At 42.7% G+C, this 24,113-nt stretch overlaps 1 protein-coding gene and 3 non-coding genes across 6 annotated transcripts in view; all 4 read left to right on the top strand.

Annotated features, from left to right (window-relative positions):
- The first annotated feature begins 4,963 nt into the window (after nucleotides 1-4,963).
- TRNAY-GUA (transfer RNA tyrosine (anticodon GUA)) lies at nucleotides 4,964-5,057 on the top strand. Its single transcript has 2 exons — nucleotides 4,964-5,000; nucleotides 5,022-5,057. It is a non-coding gene; the product is annotated as a tRNA-Tyr (tRNA).
- A 483-nt stretch (nucleotides 5,058-5,540) lies between these two features.
- TRNAY-GUA (transfer RNA tyrosine (anticodon GUA)) lies at nucleotides 5,541-5,629 on the top strand. The gene is given in 2 exon segments: nucleotides 5,541-5,577; nucleotides 5,594-5,629. It is a non-coding gene; the product is annotated as a tRNA-Tyr (tRNA).
- Nucleotides 5,630-5,762: 133 nt separating this feature from the next.
- Nucleotides 5,763-5,835, top strand: TRNAA-AGC (transfer RNA alanine (anticodon AGC)). Its single transcript has one exon. It is a non-coding gene; the product is annotated as a tRNA-Ala (tRNA).
- A 10,406-nt stretch (nucleotides 5,836-16,241) lies between these two features.
- Nucleotides 16,242-24,113, top strand: part of TRIM55 (tripartite motif containing 55) — a 46,279-nt gene continuing 38,407 nt past the window's right edge. For all 3 annotated transcript variants that reach the window (XM_068983735.1, XM_068983736.1, XM_068983737.1), the window contains exons 1-2: nucleotides 16,242-16,409; nucleotides 16,925-17,097. In XM_068983735.1, the coding sequence (XP_068839836.1) occupies nucleotides 16,242-16,409; nucleotides 16,925-17,097 (341 nt within the window). The remainder of the gene's footprint in view (nucleotides 16,410-16,924; nucleotides 17,098-24,113) is intronic.

A 24,113-nucleotide genomic window follows, 5' to 3' on the forward strand; every position in this document is an offset into this window, starting at 1 on the left:
TGAAGGGGTAAGTGTGGTACAACTTTGGAATTTTCATGCTATTCCAGGGCTGTCCTCAAGCAAAACTGAATTCCTAGAATCAAATAAGAAGTTACCAGACAGTTGTTAACACATTCTGCTCATTTCTAGGCTGCCAACTGAACTTTCTAATAGCTGAAAAATCTATCATTTTTTCCCATGCCTGAAAGCCCCCAGGCACATCCTTATTCCCAGGTCCAGGAAGATGAATCTTACCTACGAGGGTTTTTCTTCTTACTTCTGAGTAATCTGCTCTGGTACCCAAATTTCTTCATTCCTGAGATGCTGTCCAGATTGATGAATCTCAAGGTTTCATCTACAATATACTTTCTTTTCTGGTGAAGAATTTTGGGGAAAATTTTTAGTACAAATATTCACTCTGGGAATGAGACTTCAATATTTTCTTAATTATCTTTAGAATGATCTATTTGGGCATGTATACACATTAAGTAGACGGGGAAACAGTGGAAACAGTGTCAGACTTTATTTTTGGGGGCTCCAAAATCACCACAGATGGTGACTGCAGCCATGAAATTAAAAGATGCTTACTCCTTGGAAGAAAAGTTATGACCAACCTAGATAGTATATTCAAAAGCAGAGACATTACTTTGCCGACTAAGATCCGTCTAGTCAAGGCTATGGTTTTTCCTGTGGTCATGTATGGATGTGAGAGTTGGACTGTGAAGAAGGCTGAGCGCCGAAGAATTGATGCTTTTGAACTGTGGTGTTGGAGAAGACTCTTGAGAGTCCCTTGGACTGCAAGGAGATCCAACCAGTCCATTCTGAAGGAGATCAGCCCTGGAAGGAATGATGCTAAAGCTGAAACTCCAGAACTTTGGCCACCTCATGCGAAGAGTTGACTCATTGGAAAAGACTCTGATGCTGGGAGGGATTGGGGGCAGTAGGAGAAGGGGACGACCGAGGATAGGATGGCTGGATGGCATCACGGACTCGATGGACGTGAGTCTGAGTGAACTCCGGGAGATGGTGATGGACGGGGAGGCCTGGCGTGCTGCGATTCATGGGGTCGCAAAGAGTCGGACACGACTGAGCGACTGAACTGAACTGAACTGAACTGAAACTGACATTTTCAGAATTATAATCACAAAAAACCACAATATTTTAAAGCTAACCCAGGTAGCTTTATAAAAGCAACAAATGAAAACCGTTAAGCAATGAAAATTACTGCCTGTGTATTAAGTGCTAGTTACCAGTCCTTTCCAACTCTTTGCAACCTCATGGATTGTGGCCCACCAGGCTCCTCTGTCCTTGGCGATCTCCAGGCAAGAATACTGGAGTGGGTTGCCATTCCCTTCTCCAGGGGAGCTTCTCAACCCAGGGATCAAACCTGGGTCTCCTGCATTGCAGGCAGATTCTTTACCATCTGAGCCATCAGGGAAGCCCATATATTGATTAACTTAGTTTTAATGGCTAATAATTTTCTATAAAATGCCTTCAAAGTATCTTTAATGTATTTAGCAAGGAATTTATTTTCTAACTCGATATATAGCAAACTAGGAAATTTAATCTTTAGTTACCAAAATCTGAAAGGTACACATTATATGTCTTAATAGAAAATAAAAATGATTCACTTCCCTGCTTATCTCCTGCTTTTCTTAGTTTCATCACTTACTTCTTCTTAACCCATCCCATCCCCCAAACTAAATGATTTGAAAGGAGGTGGACTGTGTTGGCTTTTAGGACCACAGGTGTGTTTGAAGGAAGATGGTTCATTCTTTCATAAATTAAAATTATAAATTAACAATAACAACCAGTAGTCATTGTGCTCCCTGGTGGCTCAGTGGTAAAGAACCTGCCTGCTGATGCAGGAGACATGGCTTTCCCTATTATTCATTTATAACCCCCCAAATCAGTACTCACAGTGCTTCCGTGGTCACTTGCAGAGACACACAGAACAGCAAAATATCCCAGCTGCCCAGGGTACATGTTCCCAGCAGAGAGTGACAAGATAACATTCTTTTTGTTTCAGCCCTCTTACTGTAAACAAGTATCACTTTTTTTGGTGTGTGCTTTCTGTTTGAATCTCATTGTTTAAAATTCTTAAAAGCACAGAGCTGTCTGCTGTTTCTAAGCACAAGAGGTTATAGTGTGCCTTATAAAGAAAATGTGTATGTTAGATAAGCTTCTTCCAGGTATGAGTAATAGTGCTATTGGGCATGAGTTCAATGTTACTGCATCAAAAATATTCAGGTATCTTAACAGAAGCATAAATAAAACAAGGTTGTATATTAAATAAGGTGTCTTAACAGAAGCATGAATAAAACAAGGTTGTGTATCGATCACTGAATGATGAAAATGTTGTGAACAGAGGCTCACAGGAACTTAGCCCTGTATTTCCCCAGGAGCAATGGTTCAGTATTTACTAAATCAGTGTTTGTGGTGTCTTCATAGACCCTAACTACCATGAATAACAAGAATCAACTGTAGCTCCCCTGGACTTGTCCAGAACAGTTGCCTTTCTGACCTTGGAAATAGCACCTCTGTGGTTTCTCACAAACAACCTTCTTGGAGACAGTAAATATTTACAGGAAGCCATGGATGAGGACTCAGTAAACCCGAATTCAACTCTGCTCCCCGAGTCTGGAGGGTCTTCCTGAGGAAATTATTTAACCTTTCTTTGTAGGGCCTTGTGATCTGTAGAATGGTTTCCTTAATTAAAAAGGAAGAACGTGAAAGTACTTTCAAGCAGATATGTGTAAGGTATTTTTCCAAGTTGAACAAGGGCTTTTCAGATCTCAGGATACCTTGGCATGATTTTCATGGAGCACCACTGTTAACAAATTTTAGAAACTTGATCATTGTGTTTGAGAGATAAGAAGAGCATTCCCTTTAGTAAATGGAACACTTTGTTACTCCCAGAATGTCCTGGTCATCATTTGTTCTTGCCTGACGTCAGAAACTGCCTTTCAACCTCCTTCCTCCCAGGGAGCAGTCCAGCATCCAGTCACTCTAACTCAAGTGTCCAACTGGTGACAAGTAGTGCCAAGGAAGGAGTCCTGGCTGGTGACTCAGGAAAGCTGAGATCCTATCTGCCATTGTTCAACTTTGTTACTGAAGGTAAGTTATTTCACAGCTTTGGGCACCAGTTCCTTCATTTAAAAGTAATTTTCATTAAATGTTGTCCTAGATGACAACTATGGGAAGGGGCTGATAGAGGATGAGATGGTTGAATGGCATCACCGACTCAATGGACATGAGTTTGAGCAAACTCCGGGAGATGGTGAAGGACAGGGAAGCCTGGGGTGCTGAAGTCCCTGGGGGATACAGAGTCACATATGACTTAGGGACCGAACTGAGTTCATGGGACTGGCTGCCCCACACGTATTTGGATGTGGTCAAACAAAACAATACCAAACGGTACAGGAAAGAAAGCATGTTTCTCTTTCCTCACTATCTCTGTATCAGTTTGCTGGGGCTACCATAACAAAATATCACAGGCTGGCTGGCTTAAACAACAGTTTATTTTCTCAGAGTTGTGGTGGCTTGAAGATCAAAATCAAGAAGTCAGCAGGTCTGATTTCTTCAGAGGCCTCACTCTTGGGCTTGCAGATGCTTGCTTCTTGTCACGTGTTCACATGATTGTCTGTGTGTCTGGTGTTTCTTTCTCTTCCTAAATCCTTATAAGGACATTCTTCATATTTGATAAGGGCCCACCCTAACAACACCATTTTAATTCTCTTTTTAAAGGGCCTATCTTCAAATAAAGCCACATTTTGAAGGCCAGAGGTTCAATATAAGAAGGGGAGATACAAGTTAGCCCACAACACAGGTTATTAGTTTCTCAAAATCATCCCAGATTTCAGTTTCCCTTATATTTAGATGGTGAGTTCTTTATAAAGCTCTATGTACTTGCTTTGCTTTTTAGAAATTCCTAATTAGTTTTGGTTTTCTTAAAGTGACATGCCTTTATCGTATCTCCAAGTTCTTACTGTAAAATAATCCATTCCTTCATCAAAGATCATCTTCCTAGAACCCCCCTGACCTCTTTCCTTTTTCCTAATTTGCCTGATTGCTTTATTGACTTGCTGCATCACTGTCAACCTGGGATTTGTGGGCCTCCGATCTTTGAGCAGCTGCCTGTGTGCCTGAAACCTCTTGGGGAGACCCATGGGGAGAATGGTTCTGTTTCTGCAAGCTTCTAGATTGTGTATATTCTGAGCTGTGATGTTTCTCCATCTCGGGACATGCATCCATTCAGACTCATTTGCGTTCCACAATCCCAGAAATTATTTAAAACCTGAGGTTTGCTCATTACACCTGCTTTGTTTTCCATGTGTGACTTTTTCTTCTTGCATATCTTTATTATCTTCACTGGGACCCTAACGAAGGAGGGACATAATCATATGTGCCAACCTTTCTCATTGTATCCTCACATGACTGGAAGAGAGGCATGTCTTTGTGGCCTCTTTTATAAGGATATTAATTCTATTCATAAGGGCTCAGCCCTCACGACTTAATCACCTCCCATAAGCTCCACCTCCTAATACCATCAACTGGGCATTAGGTTTTCAACGTAGGAATCTGGGGCCACCCTGCACCACTGCCCCTCACATGGGGAGGGGCTCAGGGAACAAGAACGTTACATAATAGTGAAGCCACACCCGACAGTAACTACCCTAAGAAAAGGGAGTAAAGAAAAAGGGCAGCAGGCACGCGGGGGGTGAAGAGGAAGGGGGTATCTCAGTTCTAACACACGAGTTGGGAGTTTCTCCCCAAGTTAGGAGTCAGACGGCGTCCAGCGAGCCATAGCCGGCCGGTCCGGTCTTTGTGCGCATGCGTAAAACAAAGTAAAACAAACCTCCGCCAACGACCGCCTTCTTGTCCGGCTCCCTCAATTGCGCATGCTCAGTGTGATCTCCTAGTCAAACGCGCTCTGGTTTTTCTGCATTGAATCTCAGCGGGCGGGGCCCACAGCTCGGCTGTCCCTTCGATAGCTCAGTTGGTAGAGCGGAGGACTGTAGTTGATATGCTAACTGAGAGACATCCTTAGGTCGCTGGTTCGACTCCGGCTCGAAGGAGACAAATGTACTTTTGTCGAGCCTCCCATCATCCTTTCCACGCAAGGATTTCTCTGATAATCCATTACGTTCCAGAAAACAGGTGAGAGCTCTTTCGCGGCAGCTTTGGTCTGTGGCAGCTTCCTGGGTGTGAAATCTTTTGCGAATCCCGGAATCGGGGACATGAAGTCCAAGTTCCCAGAGGGCCAGAGTCAACTCTTCGCGGGGCGGCTGCCGGGTCAAGGTTTTCTGCTCGTTTCTAAAGCGTCTGTGGTGTTTCCGAACCTCTGAGTCACAAAACAGCCACGCCGCATCCCCGGGGCCAGCCCCCCAACCTTGTCTTCAGAGCTCAGGCGAGGTCGGCAATACGAGTGCTCGTGGCGGCGGCCGTGAGGAGGTGGGAGAGCGGCAAGGGGGATCCTGTGCCCAGGAAACGAAAGTACACGAAGCGTAGAAACCCGAGTCAAAGTTACCAGGATAAGTTGAGAGAGCGTTCTTCCGCTCCCTTCGATAGCTCAGCTGGTAGAGCGGAGGACTGTAGACGAACGTCGCCAGCCATCCTTAGGTCGCTGGTTCGATTCCGGCTCGAAGGAGAGGGTCTTAATTTTGTTGCTTTGGCCTTAAACTATGAAGAAAGGTCAAGAATGTGGTCAAGAATATTTATCTTCTCTTGTAAAAGCTCTGATCTCTCTCTAGAGGAAGAGATAACCAGCCGTGGCCAGCGGTGGGGGATTAGCTCAAATGGTAGAGCGCTCGCTTAGCATGCGAGAGGTAGCGGGATCGATGCCCGCATCCTCCAGTTTTTCTCTTGGTCTCCGGGTGGTAGTTTTTCTTTAGATTTTCATTCGAGCCTAAGTAGAGCTGAAGGTTAGCCGTAGGGCAAGTGAGAAGTTAGGCGAGCTCTTGAGTTGACCGCTACTAAAACATCCCAGGCAAGGGCTAACGGGTGCTTGCAGGGGTAAATTTAAAATTTTAGAAGTTTTAGACCCATTTAATTTGTGTAGTTCACGAAATAGGTTCGTTTTCTTTCCAAAATTGGCGACAGACTGCAGTCACTTCTGCCGGCACTCACTGTCTTTTGTGATTGATGGCTGCTCTTAAAGGGACCCATATGAGCCTAATCGTTAGGGGTAACCGACAGAGAAACAAACAAAAAAACCAAAACCCAGAATTTGGAGAAGGACGCTGGCTACTTTAAACTTATGTTGAGCCTGGGAGGTGAGGACTGTTCTTGTCCATCTCAACTGCATATAGTGGGATGCCTGGCTCTTAGCAGATCCAAGATAAGCAAGGGGTACCTGAGGACAGATAAGGAAGTGGGAAAGTCCCTGGACCCAGAGGCTTCTTGTTTGAGGATTCTAACGTCATTTCCCACCTGGTAAGTAAGTTTGGAGAATTAACTAGAGACCACCACCAGGAAGGACTCAATTGGGCTGCCCTAGAGTGTAGCCTGTTTGGTTAAACAAAGAGGTGACAAAAACAAACACAGATACACACAGTCACTGAAAGATCCAGAAATTTAGCAGAACACACACAAAGCCTTTCCTGGTAATAAAATCTTTTCATCATAATTCCTATACGATAGCCATGAAAAAGTTGCACAAACCATACTGCTGGTTGTCAACACAAAATATAAACCTTCTAGACAAAGGCAGAAATACCTTTTGTGAGGGTTAACAATTAAGAAATGAAAATACTTTTATTTATGTCCATTTTAGGATTCTAGACAACCTGTATATTTTTTGTTATCAGTGCTTACAACCTGCCATTTTTTATTGGCATAGCTTTTATTTTCTAGGGCAGCCTCCATTTTTAATTATTTTCAATAAAGTCTCTTAGTTGGATATATAATGATTTACTTAAACTCTATCATTATTTTTGTGGAAACAAATTTACAAAGTAGGAAAGAGAATCCTTTTATCAGATAATATGTCCCAATTTCTGGTTGGGATTATAGGGGTTCTAGCTGGCTGACTAGAGGAGCTGGCAGTGAAACTGTAAATAACTACAAGAGCAAGAAATGGGTAATAAGTAAAGAAATAGGAAGGAAAGCACCCCAAAGCCAGGTGGAGAACACACATTTGGGGCAAGTGAGCTGGGTGAGAACTCAAAGTCTTAGGATCAGCAAATCAGGTGTAGGATGGAATTCATATAAAAAGTCTGAAAGTGTAAGCTGAGAGGCACTACTGCTGAGTGGTTAATCACGTGGGCTGTGAAACCTGACAGACTTTCTTGTCTTTGTCAGTCCCTCGCTGGGTGACCTTGGGCAAGTTGCTAGACAGACATCCTGGTGCTTTCATTTCCTCATTGGTAAAACAGGGATAATAATAATGGAACCTACTCTTAATTAAGATATAACATATAAAGTCCTTACTGCAGTGCCTGGCACATAGTAATCACACAATGAACATGCACTGTTATCAGTGTATGTTATCTGCACACCATAGAGGGAAGGACTGGAGGGGATATTCTAAAGGTTTCTATGTGTGTTTATATAAATATATATGGAACTGAAGGAAAGAAATGCTTGATCTCTGGTGCAGGAAAAGTAAAACAATTCTAAAAATACAATATTATGGTTAAATGAGTTATGACCATGTAATAGTATAGCCTTTGAAATTATATTTATTAAGAACATCTATTGACTTTCAGTTTAGTTGCTCAGTCATGTCCGACTCTTTGTGACCCCATGGACTGCAGCATGCCAGGCTTCCCTGTCCATCACCAACTCCTGGAGCTTACTCAAGCTCATGTCCATTGAGTCGGCGATGCCATCCAACCATCTCATCCTCTGTTGTCCCCTTCTCCTCCTGCCTTCAATCTTTCCCAGCATCAGGATCTTTTCCAGTGAGTCAGTTCTTCACATCAGGAGGCCAAAGTATTGGAGCTTTAGCTCCAGCATCAGTTCTTCCAATGAATATTCAGGACTGATTTCCCTTAGGACTGACAGCTTGATCTCCTTGTAGTCCAAGGGACTCTCAAGAGTCTTCTCCAGCACCACAGTTCAAAAGCATCAATTCTTCAGTGCTCAGCTTTCTTTATGGTCCAACTCTCACATCCATACATGACTACTGGAAAAACCATAGCTTTGACTAGATGAACCTTTGTTGGCAAAGTAATGTCTCTGCTTTTTAATATGCTGTCTAGGTTTGTCATAGCTTTTCTTCCAAGGAGCAAGCATCTTTTAATTTTATGGCTTAGGAATTGACTTAGGAAATGTTAATAATTGAATGTTAAGTGAATAAAGAATGTACAGAGCAATATAAACAAACATAAATTATCTGCAGAGAGCACTGAAAAATGCACTAAAACATTAATATTAGTGATCTTTGACTAGTAGGATTACTATGACTTTTTCTTCCTTAAAATTTAAAAATATTTTCAAAGTTTTATACTAAATATTATTTTAATTGAAAATATGATGAATTAAAAAAATAACAGCTAGCATTTATTGAGCACTTCTACAAGCCAAGCACAGTTCTAATTACTTCACATGTGTCAACTCATTTACTTCTCTCATAAAGAAAACAACAGGCCCAGATGCCTTTAGCAGTGATTCTACCAAGCATTTAAGGAAGAAATGCTAATTATACACAGACTTCCAGAAAACTGAAGAAGAGGGAGTGTTTGTCTAACTTATTCCATAAAGCCAGCATTATCTATCCCAAAACCAGGCAAAGATATTACAAGAAAACTACAGACCAATATCCTACATGAATATAGATGCAAATTTTTTCAACATTTTAGCCAATTAAATCCAATAATATATAAAAAGGAAAATATATCATAACCAAGTGGGTTTTTCCTAAGCATACAAGACTAGTTCAACATTCAAAATTCAATGTAGCTCATCATAATACTAAAAAAGAAAACTACACGGTCATTTCAGTAGATGTAGAAAAAACATTTGACAAAATTCAACATCCGGTCCTGATTTTTCAGACTGTCAGCAAACTTGGAAGGGAGGGAGAAGGGAACTTCTCCAACCTGGTAAAGGGCATCAGTAAAAGACACATTTAAAATAACACTTAGTAATATGAATGCTTTCCTCTTAAGATCAGGAAAAAAACAAGAAAGTCTATTCTGAGGTATCTGCTGCTGCTGCTAAGTTGCTTTAGTCGTGTCCGACTCTGTGCCACCCCATAGATGGCACCCCACCAGGCTCCCCCATCCCTGGGATTCTCCAGGCAGGAACACTGGAGTGGGTTGCCATTTCCTTCTCCAGTGCGTGAAAGTGAAAAGTAAAAGTGAAGTCACTCAGTCGTGTCCGACCCTTAGGGACCCCATGGACTGCAGCCTACCAGGCTCCTCCATCCATGGGATTTTCCAGGCAAGAGTACTGGAGTGGGGTGCCATTCTCTGAGGTATCTAGCCAGTGCAATATAGCAAGAAAAATGAAATAAAACCCTCCAGATTGGAAGGGAAGAAGTAAAACTATATCTATTCACAGATAATTATTTAAAATACTGATTATAAGTAGAAATGATAATAGTTTATATGGTTTGGGGTTAAATAAAATATATTAATAAAATTAATTTCATTGGTTTGTGTTTTTTAATGTGGCTACTAAAATTTAAAATCATATAAATGGTTCATATTTATCACTCAAATCTTTCTTTTTTTCTTCTTCGGCATGTGGGATCTTGGTTACCCAATCAGGGATTGAACCCATATCCGCTGTGAAAGTCTTGGAGTCTTAACCACTGGACCACCAGTGAAGTGCCATTTAAATCTTATTTCTACTGGACAGTTAGGTCAGAAATGTAGTTAGGGGCCAAATCATATCAGGCCTTAGGGATCACAGTGAGGATTAATGTCTTTATCCTAGAGGTAATATGACCATAATGGGATTTAAATCGAGAATGACACATGAGAAACAAACTGCAGAAGGCAAGAGTGAATTCAGAGAAATCAGCTGGCAGGCTAGGGTACAGGGGAGGTAAGACTAGACTGTGCGCACTGAGAGCGGAGCCAGCTGATCTTGATCTTGATCTTGGAGCCAAGGTAAGGTTTTCAGACATGGCCACTGGGAAGGCCTTAGGCTAAAGTATTTGTTACTTGTTGGGACTGTCATTATTTATTTCTGGGAGGTGAAGTATGCCAAGAAATGTTCAGAGGAAAGTACAATATGTTAGTTTTCTAACATCTCCTCAGAGATATTTATGATGAAGTAAAATCATAAACAACAGATTTGGAAAAGGAGTAATTATCAAGAAGAAAAAAAGCTTTCAGCCAAAAGTTTGCAAACTGTCAATGAAAGAAATGCCATAGTGTTAACTTCTGTTAAGTACTTTTCAAGTGAGTTAATTTTTTTTAATTTTAGATTTTATAAAATATTTCTTTTCATTAAAAAATTTAAAATGACATATCCAAGCTGCCTATTGCCAGAAAAACAGCTAAATTGAAAAGGTTGACAATATAGACAGAAGGAAAATGTTAAGTATTTTTTAGATGTCATGAGTTGAGTCCTTAGTGTAAGAAGAGAGAGAGAGAGGGATGGATGGATAGATAGATGGATGAATGGATAGATGAATACTGCAGGGAAGAATTAACAATCTTAGTTTTTTGGTTTGCAAAATATTAAGCATTGGCCTTTGTTCTGGCATGGGATTAAAGTGATTTTCAGGAGACTTAGCTGGTGCTGTACTTGGACCTGAAAGTCTCAGTCCACTCATGACCTAGTGTTCCAATTTAATGAAACTTTTCTTTAGCAATCCCCTACTCTCTGCCTCCATATCTACCCTGTTTGGTGTTTCTCTCCACATTTTAATGATTTAGTCAGCCACCAGCTTTCTCATTTCCAGTGGGTAAAAGAAGGAAAAATTCATCTTCCTTTACCTTAGAGGAGGAGCTGGGAACAAGATCAGCCACTTAGTTGCTCTTGTTTTCTTTTCCACCGAGGCTGCTTTGCTTCCAACTACATCTGTTTTTTGCTTCCCTGTAGCTCCACCTTCCATCTGTTTTGTTTGATGAATGACTAGTTCCTTGAGCTAAGCCTAGATCATTTTCAAGTACCTGAACTTGCAATCATCTATGTTAAAGAGACAAAAAGAACACATGAAATGAATGAACCGAATTCATTTCATGAATGAATGAAATGAAAGAACACATGAAAGGGTAAATAAAATGCTGAAGGCATTCTGGAATCCTCGGGAAGGGTAGCATTCCTGATACTGAATCTCTGGTAACTAACACCTCCTGTTCCCAGAGTGCTCTGTCTTATTTTGCAAGTTGGAATCAAGAGTTGATGTTGCAGTGAAGAGTGGGGTACATGTGTCTTTTTGCATTATGATTTCCTCAGGGTATATGCCCAGTGGTGGGATTGCTGGGTCATATGGTAGTTCTATTTTTAGTTTTTTAAGGAACCTCCATACTGTTTTTCATAGAGGCTGTATCAACTAACATTCCCACCAAGGACATGTGGACACTGATGCAGAAGGGGAGGGTGGGACAAATTGGGAGATTAAGATTGACATATATACACTACCATGTGTAAAACAGATAGCTAGAGAGAACCTGTTACAGAGCACAGGGAGCTCAGCTCAGTGCTCTGTGATGACCTACAGAGGTAGGCAGTGGGAAGGAGTCCCAGGAGGGAGGGGATATATGTATACACAGAGCTGACTCACTTCGTTGTATAGCAGAAAGTAATACAACATTGTAAAACTATTATATCCCAATAAAAAATGCAAAAACAAAAAGAGTTGATGTTGTTTTTCTAACTATTCTTGAGTTAGAGGAATTTCATATCACCCTAACCGGAAAGTACAAAATCCACCAAAAAAGGGAGACTCGGTTCCTGCCAGAGAAGTCTTCATATACGTTTCAATTTTCCCCAGAGATTTTAGTATCTCATGTTCTAGGGCTGGTGTCCAGCCCCATGTGGTTATTTGAACATAAGTTTAAACTAACATGGGTTAGTTGGACATGGGTTTGATCCCTGGTTTGGGAACTAAGGTCCCACATGCCCTGGGGCCTCTAAGCCCATGAGCCACAACTACTGAAGCCCATGCCCTAGTGCTCATGCTCTCCAACAAGAGAAGCCCAGGCACTACAACTAGAGGGTAGCCTCTGCAACTAGAGAATGCCCACATGCAGCAGTGAAGAGCCTGTGCACCACAAAGACCCACTGCAGTCAAAAATACATACATTTTACAAAAAGAGATTAAAAATTCTCTGTGACCCCATGGACTGCGGAGCACCAGGTTTCCCTGTCCTTCACCATTTCCCAGAGGTTGCTCAAACTCATGTCCATTGAGTCAGTGATACCATCCAACCATCTCATCCTCCATTGTCCCCTTTTCCTCCTGCCTTCAGTCTTCCCCAGCATCAGAGTCTTTTCCAATGAGTCAGCTCTTTGCATCAGGTGGCCAAAGTTTTGGAGAAATTGGTATCCTGCAAATACTTTATTTGTTGGGAGGGTGTAGCACTAAGAGATTTTTGAACCTTATGTTCTCCCTTCCTAAGATGAAGAACACACTGAGATCTGCATTTGACTGGATTCTGAAGTCTGAGTTCATCTGGCCTGGTAGCTAGCAGTCAAGAGTCTCCCCTTTCAGTCATCACCCCTCAGTGCCAAGTCCACTGCTGGGTGTAAACTCAGGTTTTTAGGGACTCATGTTGCTTCCTTTGATTTATTTGGGGGATTGGGAAATTTCTGGAGGAGCTGAGAGCCCATAGTGGTTCTGCTTCAGCTTCTCAATGTGTCTAACCCTTGCCGCAGTGTGGCAGGACTCAAGAATCGGGGGATGTTGGTGCTTCAAACTATGGCAACTTCCTGTGTCATTACCCCTGACTGGTTTGAACCCCCTATGCTAGTGTCTGTAGGGGGGTGGTGGAATGGGGTAGGGGTAGGAGAGGGGGGGAAGCCATGCACCACCTCTCTACAGTCCAGGATACTATCAGGAGACTAAGCTGGTTCTCACTTCTCTGTGGAGGCCCAGGCCCACTCTAAATCCCAGAGTCCTGAAGCTGACTTCAATTCTGATTCAGTTCCAGAATTTTCCCCATCTCTCAGACTCTGAATGATATGGGAGGATACTGAAACCTTCCGGCTCCTCCCTAGAGCAGAGTGTCCCACCTGCTGCTTACATGCCCACACCATGCATGGCTGGTCTCTAAGCAGGGAGGAACCACGCATGGAGAAAAGACGATGAGGAGGAGAATGCAGTTCTTATCCATCAACTTAGCTCTTCTTCCTGCAGGCCTCTTGCTAGTTTTTCCTCTGTAGCTTCCAGGGGCCGTGCTAAGACGAAAGGCAGACAACAAGAAGGTGGAGAGTGAAAGCAGAGAGTAGAGCTCAACTCTCCATCAGAGAATGCAACTGGGGATTCTCAAAGTCCATGCAGTTTCAGAGTGTTTTTTCCTACACACAGTGCTAAGTTAGGTTATGAAAAAGATAAGAGAACTGAAATCCAGCCAGGGTGAGATCACTTTCCCAGGATCACCAGACCAGGTGGAGGTGGGTGCTGGCCCTCCTGACTCACTGTGCAGCCTCTTTCCAAATCCTCATGGTGGCTCTGGCTCCAGCATCTGAGTCACCCCCGTGGATTCTACTCTTGCAGCCACCAAAGTCCGTTTCCTCTTCCTTACCCACTGCAGTCCATTGACTGGTGCCGGTATCATGACCTCTCACCTAGGCTATTGGCAACAATGTTCTGTCTGGTCTTTAGCAGAGTCACCTTCATGCTGACCCGGCTGCGTGAGATACTCCAGCTGCTACTGTGAGATGAACATAACCAAGGCATAGCTCTCTTGGGGAACCGTCCCTGTGAGACACTCTCAAGGACTTCCTGCCTAATTTATTAAGTGTTGAAAACTCTCTAGCTCAGTATTCATGGGCTGCCAGCGTGCCGGCAGCATGTTTGCACTCCAGCCCGAAGCATCGAAGCATCGCAGGCTCTGAGCAGTCCCGGCTCCCCTGGCTGTGCCTTTGTTTGGAAAACCCCACCTACGCCCCATAGTGACACACCCACTGGTGTCCAGGTGCCTCAGTGGATCCACTCCACCCATGAAACCTTCCTGACTCCCCTGAAATTCTGTACTTCTTTGTCACATTTTGTTTTGTACTGTGGTTCTATATATATTCATCTTATCTCTACTAACTGTTAAACTGAGCTCCTTGAAGACAATGACTGGTATCTTGTTTGTCTTTTAAGACATGATAAACACTCAATGAATATTTTTCAAAAGAATGGATTCCCCTTAAAGGGACAGGCTTGGCTAGAGTGTATATTGTTAAAGTGCTTTTCCTAGAGTTGCAAGGAATTTTACAGTATAAACTTCATCTTTCTTAGAAAACAGCTCTTATATTATGCTCAGACCACCACAGCCCATGTAATAATAAACACAGTTAACTGCCTAGGCTAGGTGAACTGAATTAGCTCAGTAAAAAAAAGTCACCAATCTCCTTCTTCACTATAGTTGCTAAATAGATACTGAAAGGAGTAACAAAATTCTCCAAAGATCCCTGAAGTGTTTATGAATCCATATAACTTATTACTAGCTAATAGAGCTTATTAGATTCTCAATAAGCTTTTGGTGCACACAGCACTAAGGGCACATATAACCAGTCACAACAACCTACTCCTTACTGGTAATTAAGTGCACAATGGGGCTGTGTTAACAAATGTATTCATTGTATGCGATTTTTAAAATCAAGCAGAAATAAAGCAGCAAATTCATTACATAAAAAAATAGACATGTATTTCTTATTTCATTTTTGATCTGATTTTAAATATTTAAATAAAACTTATAGGAGAAACTTGTTTAACAAAATCCTGGCAAATATCAGAACTGATAATGATGAGTTAAGAGCAAACCAAGAATGATCAGAAATGACCAGGGAAACTATCATTTTTAAAAAATCAACTTGGTAAATAAGACCAGTGCAAAAGGGTGTAGGTATTCCAGACCAGACAAAACCCAGGTATGGAAGCAGGACTCTATCTTACTTCCGTTGAAAATGGTGCTGGTATCTGTCCCCCATTATATGGAAAATAAAATAAAATAATGGGTCTGCTACCCCATGTGCCACTTACTACCTCGTTACTGGTTCTGGGAGCAAACTAAATTTACATTTTTAAAGACTGTCAAAGTTTCTTTGTGTTTTTGGGCATGTGTACGGGTGATGGGGTATGGGATTAAAGAGGAATAGGAAAAGGGGAGAGAAAGGCACATACTAGATGTTTTTGTTTTTTGGGTTTCTCTAAAGATTTTTTTTTTTTTGGATGGGGACCATTTTTAAAGTCTTTATTGAATTTTTTACTATATTGTTTCTGTTTTTTGTTTTGGTTTGCTGTCCATGAGGCATGTAGGATCTTAGCTCCCTGACCAAGGATCGAACCCATACCCCCTGCACTGGAAGTTGAAGTCTTAACCACTAGCTGCCAGGGAAGTCCCAAGAGCTTTATTATACAACTAAAAAAAAAAAAAAAAAAAAAAAACTGAATCATCAACTGGTGTTTAGATCTGTTAGAATTTTGTGAATAGTTATATGGTGAAAAGATTTGAAGTCAGTTTTTAAGTTGGAACTTTTCCCATTTCACAACCCTCACAAAAATGAAATATTTACCACTAAGCAAGTCTTTTTAGTTGCTTACCCTTGTGAAGCCAGGATAATCATATAGAAGACCTGTGCTGTTTGTTTTCACTGAAGACAGTGTGATCATGCTACTTTTGGTGACTTGCTTCCTAAGTTCTCAAGGCAGAAAGGGCATTGGTTTCACAGTGAGACTCCTGGACTACATTGTCCCCGGTCCTGGAAACCCATCACCAAGTCCTTCCTGAGCGCTCACAGAGGGCACGGCTCAGTGACTCGGCACCAACATTTGCATTTGTTGTTGACAACTGTCGGCTTCACCTCTTCTCCTTATAACCCCGTCTAAATGGGGTTTTTAACCCTCCCTCCCACCCACTCCCTTCACTCCCTGGGGAGGGAATGCTGGCCCCTGTTCTCTGTCACCTGTCAGAATCCATCCTGCTGTCACTGGCTTATATGGACAAGTCAGTCTGCTATCACGTGACCCTCGGCTGCTAAAAACAGCTCGAGCGCCCCTGTGAACCTGGGTCTGAAACAATGTCCTCCGCCGAAAGAAACGCAAAAGACACTTGATCGCCCAATCCTTGGAATTATTTCCAGGTATCACTTGCAGAAGCCGTTCGGAGCAGCCTTTCCCTGGCAGAGCACACAGGGACGGCCAGGAGATGAGCGCATCTTTGAATTACAAGTCTTTTTCCAAAGAGCAGCAGACCATGGATAACTTGGAGAAGCAGCTCATTTGTCCCATTTGCTTAGAGATGTTCACCAAGCCTGTGGTCATCCTCCCCTGCCAGCACAACCTGTGTAGGAAATGTGCCAGTGACATTTTCCAGGTAGGTCTGTTGGGAATGCTGACAGTAGAAAAGGTTTCCCTCTTCTCCAAACCCAGTGCTTCACTTTGAGGTGAATTTCTTTAGAAAGCTTTATAAGGTTGCATTTGCTTAAAAAAAAAAAAAGTTTTTAAAGTGATTTGCTTTGTGCTTTGCTGTCAGCCTTCTGTTCTCAAATCTAATTTTATTTCAATACTAAGAATCATTTTTTTTTTAATGGAATCTGTTTCAAAATCTTGGGCAGTAAATGAATTACTGCCTAAGACATGAATGCTGGAGTTTCTAGCTGGAACTTTTGGCTATGAAAATGCTGGGTGGAAAAGCACCTTATGCTGAAAACTGTCCATCACACTGGACCACGTTGGCCCACGTTTTTAGACCACTTGCTCATAAGGCCCTGTGGGGTGATCTTGAGCAAGAGAGTTGATATTGTTTGTAGTGACAGAGAGGGAGAGAAAACCTCAGGAAAGCTACCGATGGCACTACTCAATCTCTCTTTTCTTGCTTGGCAAGAACAGGCCTCTAACCCATACCTGCCCACAAGAGGAGGTACCACTGTGGCCTCCGGGGGCCGGTTCCGCTGCCCATCCTGTAGACACGAAGTGGTTTTGGACAGACACGGAATCTATGGGCTTCAGAGGAACCTGCTGGTGGAAAACATCATTGACATCTACAAGCAGGAGTCCACCAGGTACGGTTCATCCATGTGTCAGACACGCTCGACGTTTGTCTTTATTGTTTGTTTTAGTGGGTCACTCTACTGAATGCTTATTCGCCAATCATGAGCTAATTGTTTTATGGGGAAATGTTTTTCCAAGTCAGTCTTTCCCAGGGGGAGTGAGAGTTCCTCTTGGGAGGAGAGGAGGAAACTAATGCCAGTGCCTTTATATCAATTTAAGACTGAAGTAACTCATTAACACTAATCTAGTTCAGACAGTATTATTGAAAGAGGCATAATACTGCCCCCACCCCCAGCCTTGTACTGTGTGTTAGTTGCTCAGTCATGTCTGAGTTTTTGTGACGGCATGGACTATAGCCCACCAGGCTCCTCTGTCCATGGCATTCTCCAGGCAAGAATACTGGAGTGGGTTGCCATTCCCTTCTCCAGGGGATCTTCCTGATCCAGGGATCGAACCCAGGTCTCTTGCATTGTAGGTAGATTCTTTACCATCTGAGCCACCAGGGAAGTACACCTTGTACTACCATCCCTGGTAGATGTTTCTGCATGTCACAGGTCCTTTACAGCTACAGAGTCTACACAGCCAAAAAACTAAAGTACAAAACTGTACAGAAAACGAAATAGAAACGGCATCTTCCAAAATCAGCCCGTTATTAGTTCAGACGGTCTCATTTTAAATTACCTAGAGGATAATAATAAAAAGAAAACCTTCTAACAGAGTTAGTCATGGTAATGACTCTAGGAAGTAGCAAAGCAAGGCAGACTTCTGGGCTTTAGCAACTTAAGAGTTTAGAGACATGGGAGGAAAAAAAGAAAATGGAGCTCAGGTTATGTTTCCCTATTCTCTAGGTTGTTCTTACTGTATACTCTTGGCATGTACCTGCTTACTGACATGCAGCATCTACATCAGTCATTTTTTATTTTTTTGAAAAGGGCATTTTTATTCATCGAATCACACCGGCTATAGAATTCCTTTCCTAGAGACAACACTGCGGGAGTCCATTCCTAGAAGGCCTGGTGTGAAGGGCCCTTTTTCAACTGTACACAAGTTAGTCTGGTCCACAACGCTTGACAGCGATACTGGGACCATCTAGAAATGACCTCACTGTGCTTCCTAGTAGGAGACACAGATTCATGGAACATCTGCCGAAGAGCCTGGGGCTCTTAGAAGGAAAGCTGTTCCATAAATAGAACATATAATTATTATAATCGCTATGGCTATTCATTTCTGCTTAAGATTCAAAACTAAATTAGATAGTGCCACGATATAGATGGCACTGGGAGGAAGAGTTGCTGATGACAGCCTGAGTCAGCAATTTCCCTGGCTTCCAAAATCTCTTGAGAAGGAAAGCACCACTGTTCTAATTAAGATCTGATCTCCTTTTATTTCATTACTTTAAGATACATATATCTATCTACTTGTTTTTTAAGAGACAATGTACCTGTCTCTTAAAAAAGGTTCACTGTCTCTTAAAAAGTTAATCAGCCAATTAATAACCAACTGATTATTATGGCTGTTTATATAACATCTGATTCAGTGTCCGAGACAGTGCCTTGCACAGAATAGTTGCTCCCGAAGTGCCAGGTGACCAAGCAACACCATAGATCTTCCTACACATTCTACTTATTGCAATAGTTTTCTGTTTTGCTATTTGCCACACTCAGAGCTTGAATGATGTGAAATGATAACCGTAACTGTTACATAATCCAGAGAAGAGGATGTTAGCATTTGTAGCATGAGTAAAACAAGACACAGGCTGGTTTTAACTCTAAAGTCAGTGAAGCACATCTGCCAAAAAACAATGTACAGGTGAGCAAATTGTATAAAAACAATGAACCAAATTTCCAACATCAAAGCTCAGAGCTGAGTAGACTAGTGGTGTTTTTGTGATTATCAAATTATTCTTCTGTTACTGATTCTTGAACCTCAGACTTGCTTTTGGGGCATTTTTAATTGGTAGCAGAACCACCAATTGTGCTCAGGGCTTGGGCACATGTTTGGATATAAACACAGTTGTTTCCTGAGGGCTGGCAGCTTTATCAGCCCAGAACCCTAAGCCTCAGGGTATAAGAGGAGACTCTGAAATCACTTGGATATACACAGTGAGATAAACCCTGGCCCACGCTGGGGTGAAGGCAGAAACGGCAGGTGCTGGTCAACTCCGACCTCCCACAGAATGGCTAGAAATTGTAGATCTTGACAAAGCCTGGCCTTCTTTTTTGGGGATGGAAGGCCCTCTGTGAAATGCAGCATGTGGGATCTTAGTTCCCTGACCAGGGATTGAACTCATGCCCCCTGCAATGAAGCATGGAGTGTTCAATGCTGGACCACGAGGGAATTCCCAACTTGGCTTTCTTATCGAGCCTTCTACCAGGAGCTAAACTAGCCACAGTTCGGGGGTGGAGGTGGGGTGATACAAGAAGGAACTAATTTCACCAATATTAATAATGAACATGATAAAAGTGAAAGTGTTAGTTGCTCAGTTTTGTCTGGATCTTTGCAACCCCATGGACTGTAGACTGCCAGGCTCCTCTGTCCATGGCATTTCCCAGGCAAGAATACTGGAGCGGATTGCCATTCCCTTTTCTGGGGGATCTTCTCAACCCAGGGATCAAACCAGGTCTCCTGCATTGGAGGCAGAATGTTTACCATCTGAGCCACCAGAGAAACCAATGAATATGATAATTAACTTTAAAATACAGTAAGCCAAACTAATATGTGTTGAATATGTATCAGCCACTGTTCAGGGTGCTATACACATGAATCATATATAATTCTTTAATTTTTACAGTCTTGTGAGGTTGTGATTATTATTGTTGTTGTTCAGTGGCTAGTCCTGTCTAACTCTTTGTGACCCCATGGACTGCTGCACACCAGGCTTCCCTGTCCTTCACCATCTCCCAGAGCTTACTCAAACTCATGTCCATTGAGTCGGTGATGCCATCCAACCATCTCATCCTCTGTTGTCCCCTTCTCCCCCTGCTTGCCATCTTTCCCACCATCAGGGTCTTTTCTAATGAGTCGGCTCTTCGCATCAGGTGGCTGAAATATTGGAGCTTCAGTGGTAGCATCAGTCCTTCCGATGAATATTCAGGACTGATTTCCTTTAGGATTGACTGGTTGGATCTCCTTGCTATCCAAGAGACTCTCAAGAGTCTTCTCCAACACCACAGTTCAAAAGCATCCATGCTTCAGCACTCAGCATTCTTTATGGTCCAACTCTCATATCCATACATGACTACTACAAAAATCATAGCTTTGGCTATATAGACCTTTGATGGCAAAATAATGTCTCTGCTTTTTAATATGCTGTCTAGGTTGGTCATAGCTTTTCTTCCAAGGAGCAGGCGTCTTTTAATTTCATGGCTGTAGTCATTACCATCTGTAGTGATTTTGGAGCCCAAGAAAATAAAGTCTCTCACTGTTTCTACTGTTTGCCCATCATTTCCCATGAAGTGATGGGACCAGATGCCATGATCTTAGTTTTTTGAATGTTGAGTTTTAAGCCAACTTTTTCACTCTCCACTTTCACTTTCATCAAGAGGCTCTTTAGTTCCTCTTCACTTTCTGCCATAAGGGTGGTGTCATCTGCATATCTGAGGTTATTGATATTTCTCCCCTCAATCTTGATTCCAGCTTGTGCTTCTTTAAGCCCAGTATTTCGCATGGTGTACTCTGAATATAAGTGAAATAAGCACGGTGACAATATACAGCCTTGATGTACTCCTTTCTCAATTTTGAACCAGTCCATTTTTCCATGTCTGGTTCTAATTGTTGCTTCTTGAGCTGCATACAGGTTTCACAGAAGGCAGGTAATCTTGAAGAGGTTTCCGCAGTTTGTTGTGATCCACATAGTCAAAGGCTTTAGCACAGTCAATAAAGCAGAAGTAGATAATTTTCTGGAATTCTCTTGCTTTTTTTTGACGATCTGACAAATGCTGGCAATTTGATCTATCATTCCTCTGCCCTTTCCATATCCAGCTTGAACATCTGGGAGTTCACGTTTCCTGTACTGTTGAAGCCTAGCTTGGAGAATTTTGAGCATTACTTTGCTAGTATGTGAATTGAGTGCAATTGTGCAGTAGTTAGGAGAAGGCAACGGCACCCCACTCCAGTACTCTTGCCTGGAAAATCCCATGGATGGAGGAGCCTGGTGGGCTGCCGTCCATGGGGTCGCAAAGAGTCGGACATGACTGAGTGACTTCACTTTCACTTTTCACTTTCATGTATTGGAGAAGGAAACGGCAGCCCATTCCAGTGTTCTTGCCTGGAGAATCCCAGGGACGGCGGAGCCTGGTGGGCTGCCATCTATGGGGTCACACAGAGTCGGACACGACTGAAGCGACTTAGCAGCAGCAGCAGCAGTGCAGTAGTTTGAACATTTATTGACATTGGGATGAAATTCTTTGGCACTGTCTTTCTTTGGGATTGGAATGAACTTTTTCCAGTCCTGAGGCCACTGAGTTTTCTAAATTTGCTGGCACATTGAATGCAGCACTTTAACAGCATCATCTTTTAGGATGTGAAATAGCTCAGCTGGAATTCTATCACCTCCTCTAGCTTTGTTCGTAGTGATGCTTCCTAAGGTTGTAGTGATTATTATTATCACCTTATTAAAATTTTTAAATATTTTATCCTGGTGGCTTAGTGGTAAAGAATCTGCCTGCAGTGCCAGAGATGCCTCCTGCACAGGAGACATAGGTTTGATCTCTGGGTCGGGAAGATCCCCTGGAGAAGGAAATGACAACCCACTCCAGTATTCTTGCCTGGAGAATCCCGTGGACAGAGAAGCCTGGTGGGCTACAGTCCATGGGATTACAAAAGAGTTGGACACAACTTAGTGACTAAACAACAGCAAGGACAACTCAAAGCAATTTCTGTGCATATACATAATTTTAAAACATTCCAGTAGCACTACAAGGCTTCTAAAGAGAGCAGCATTCCTGGCCCTACCAGGTCTCTTGGCTGCTAAGCCTCACCTCCCAGAGTCAGCCATATTTAATTCTTTCAGTTTTTCTTTTGCTGTTTATCACCTAGAGCCCTGTGCCCACTACTAGTAGCTCCTCTCCCTGGATTTTTCAGTTTTAGACATTACTTACTGACTTCACTGGAGACAATGAGGGCTAAACCCTTTCGTGGTTGGGCTTCACTTTCTGTGGTACATTTACTTTCCCCTGGGATGAACCCCTTGTTTCCTAGATCCTTTGTCATCTCCTTTATTGGTTTACTCTATTGTTTTTGTGGAGCACATCCTTAAGTAATCCCCTAAAGTGTGCAAAAAGTCCCCCTTTCAGCCCTCCCCACTCTCTCACCTTCCAGGTGCCAGTCCCAGGGCCTTTACAGGGAAACCTGTAAAACTGAGGCAGGTTGCTTCCTGCTTGCTTCTCTCAAGAAGGCTATCGGCAGATCTAAGATACAGTTCAAGCAGGTGACTTCTCTTTGTCAGTTGTTCACAATTTCCAGCATTTGCCTGCATCTCTTCTTCGCTGTCACCTTGTTCATTTTTTTGTCCTTACTGATTCCTACTTTTTTATTCCCTTACTCTTATTTTAGTGGGATTTCAGCAGGAAATGTAAATAAGTAAAGGCCTATGTTATCCTGGCATATTTAATTAGAAGATCCCTAGTCCAATTTTCAGATATGAGGAAAGGCTGAGCCTGAAAGAGTTGAAGGAACTTGCCTAAGGCCCCAAAGCCACCACATAGTGAAACTGAACTGGGATTAATTAAGCTTTGAGATCAGCTTGACTCTAAAGGTGATGCCTGAAATGTCAGCACCAGATGCCCATCCTTCAGGAAACTCCAGGATGGTCCCAGAAGCCCCAGAGAGCAGAGGGAGCAGGCTACAGACTCCCAGAGACCAGTGCGCATGGAACAGTATGGGGGCACAGCCGGCATTTGCTCTGAGTCCCAAACCACAGCTAAGAGCTTGGCCACACTCGCCTCATGAAGTTGCCTTTATATCTTTATTCTATGCACCATGTTTGTCCCAAGTCTGTTACATGTTGTGAGGTGTCTGAATGTTTTCCTTCCACACCCAGGTGTAAGTGGGGGATGCCCCTCAGGCTGTGTAGCCACACTGAACAAGAAAGGCCTAATAAGGAATATTGCAGGCAGTCCTTGGTCTGCATTGCATAATGAAAAAGTCATCACAATCAACAACTACATGAAGAGCCTGTGGCTGTTTCCACATTTTCAGTATTGCACACACTGCGAATGTCTGATCTCTACAACACTGTCTCTGATGAGAGCTGCTGACTTCAGAATAGCACATGGGACAAAAGCCACTTTTGGGGAATGTCTTGGGGAAAGGGCATCAGCAGTACCATCTCCCAGGAAATGTGCTCCAGACTCTCGCTGACATTTATTCCGAGGTAGAGAGACACAGGAGGGAAGGTTTTAGAGGTGGTGAGGCCTTTGACGATGCAAAGACCAAATCACCACTCCTAGTCTCTAGCTAACCCCTGGAGGCCTTTGCCATCTACTCTTAAAATATTTATTTATTTGGCTGCAACAAGTGTGAGTTGTGGCACTCAGGATCTTTAGTTGCAGCATGGAGGCTCTTAGTTGAGACATGTGGGATCTAGTTCCCTGACCAGGGATTGAACTTGGGCTCCTTACATTGGGAGCACAGAGTCTTAGCCACTGAACCACCAGGGAAGTCCCACCTTTGTCATTTAGAAATGGAGTCTTCTAGATGTTGTCTGGTCTCTTCCTTGGTCAGTAAAGAGAGTCAAGTGACCGAGCTCTCCCCATTGTTCACATGCCTTCTCTAGAGAAGCTGTTTTACTTTAGAGCATGGGGAATACTGGCAAATTCCCTTCCACCTCTCACTCATACATCCAGCAAATATTTACTGAGTGCCAACTCTACGCAAGGCACTGTTTTTGGCACTGGGAACCCAGCAAAAGAAGACAACCCATGACCTCTGCCCTCTTGGAGCTCACGTCCCATTGGAGGAAACAGACAATAATATATGTAATGGGATAGCGCATACGTGCTCAGTTGCTTAAGTCACATTCAACTCT

The sequence above is a fragment of the Capricornis sumatraensis genome, chromosome 11 (genome assembly GCF_032405125.1).
Source record: "Capricornis sumatraensis isolate serow.1 chromosome 11, serow.2, whole genome shotgun sequence".
Lineage (NCBI taxonomy): Eukaryota > Metazoa > Chordata > Mammalia > Artiodactyla > Bovidae > Capricornis > Capricornis sumatraensis.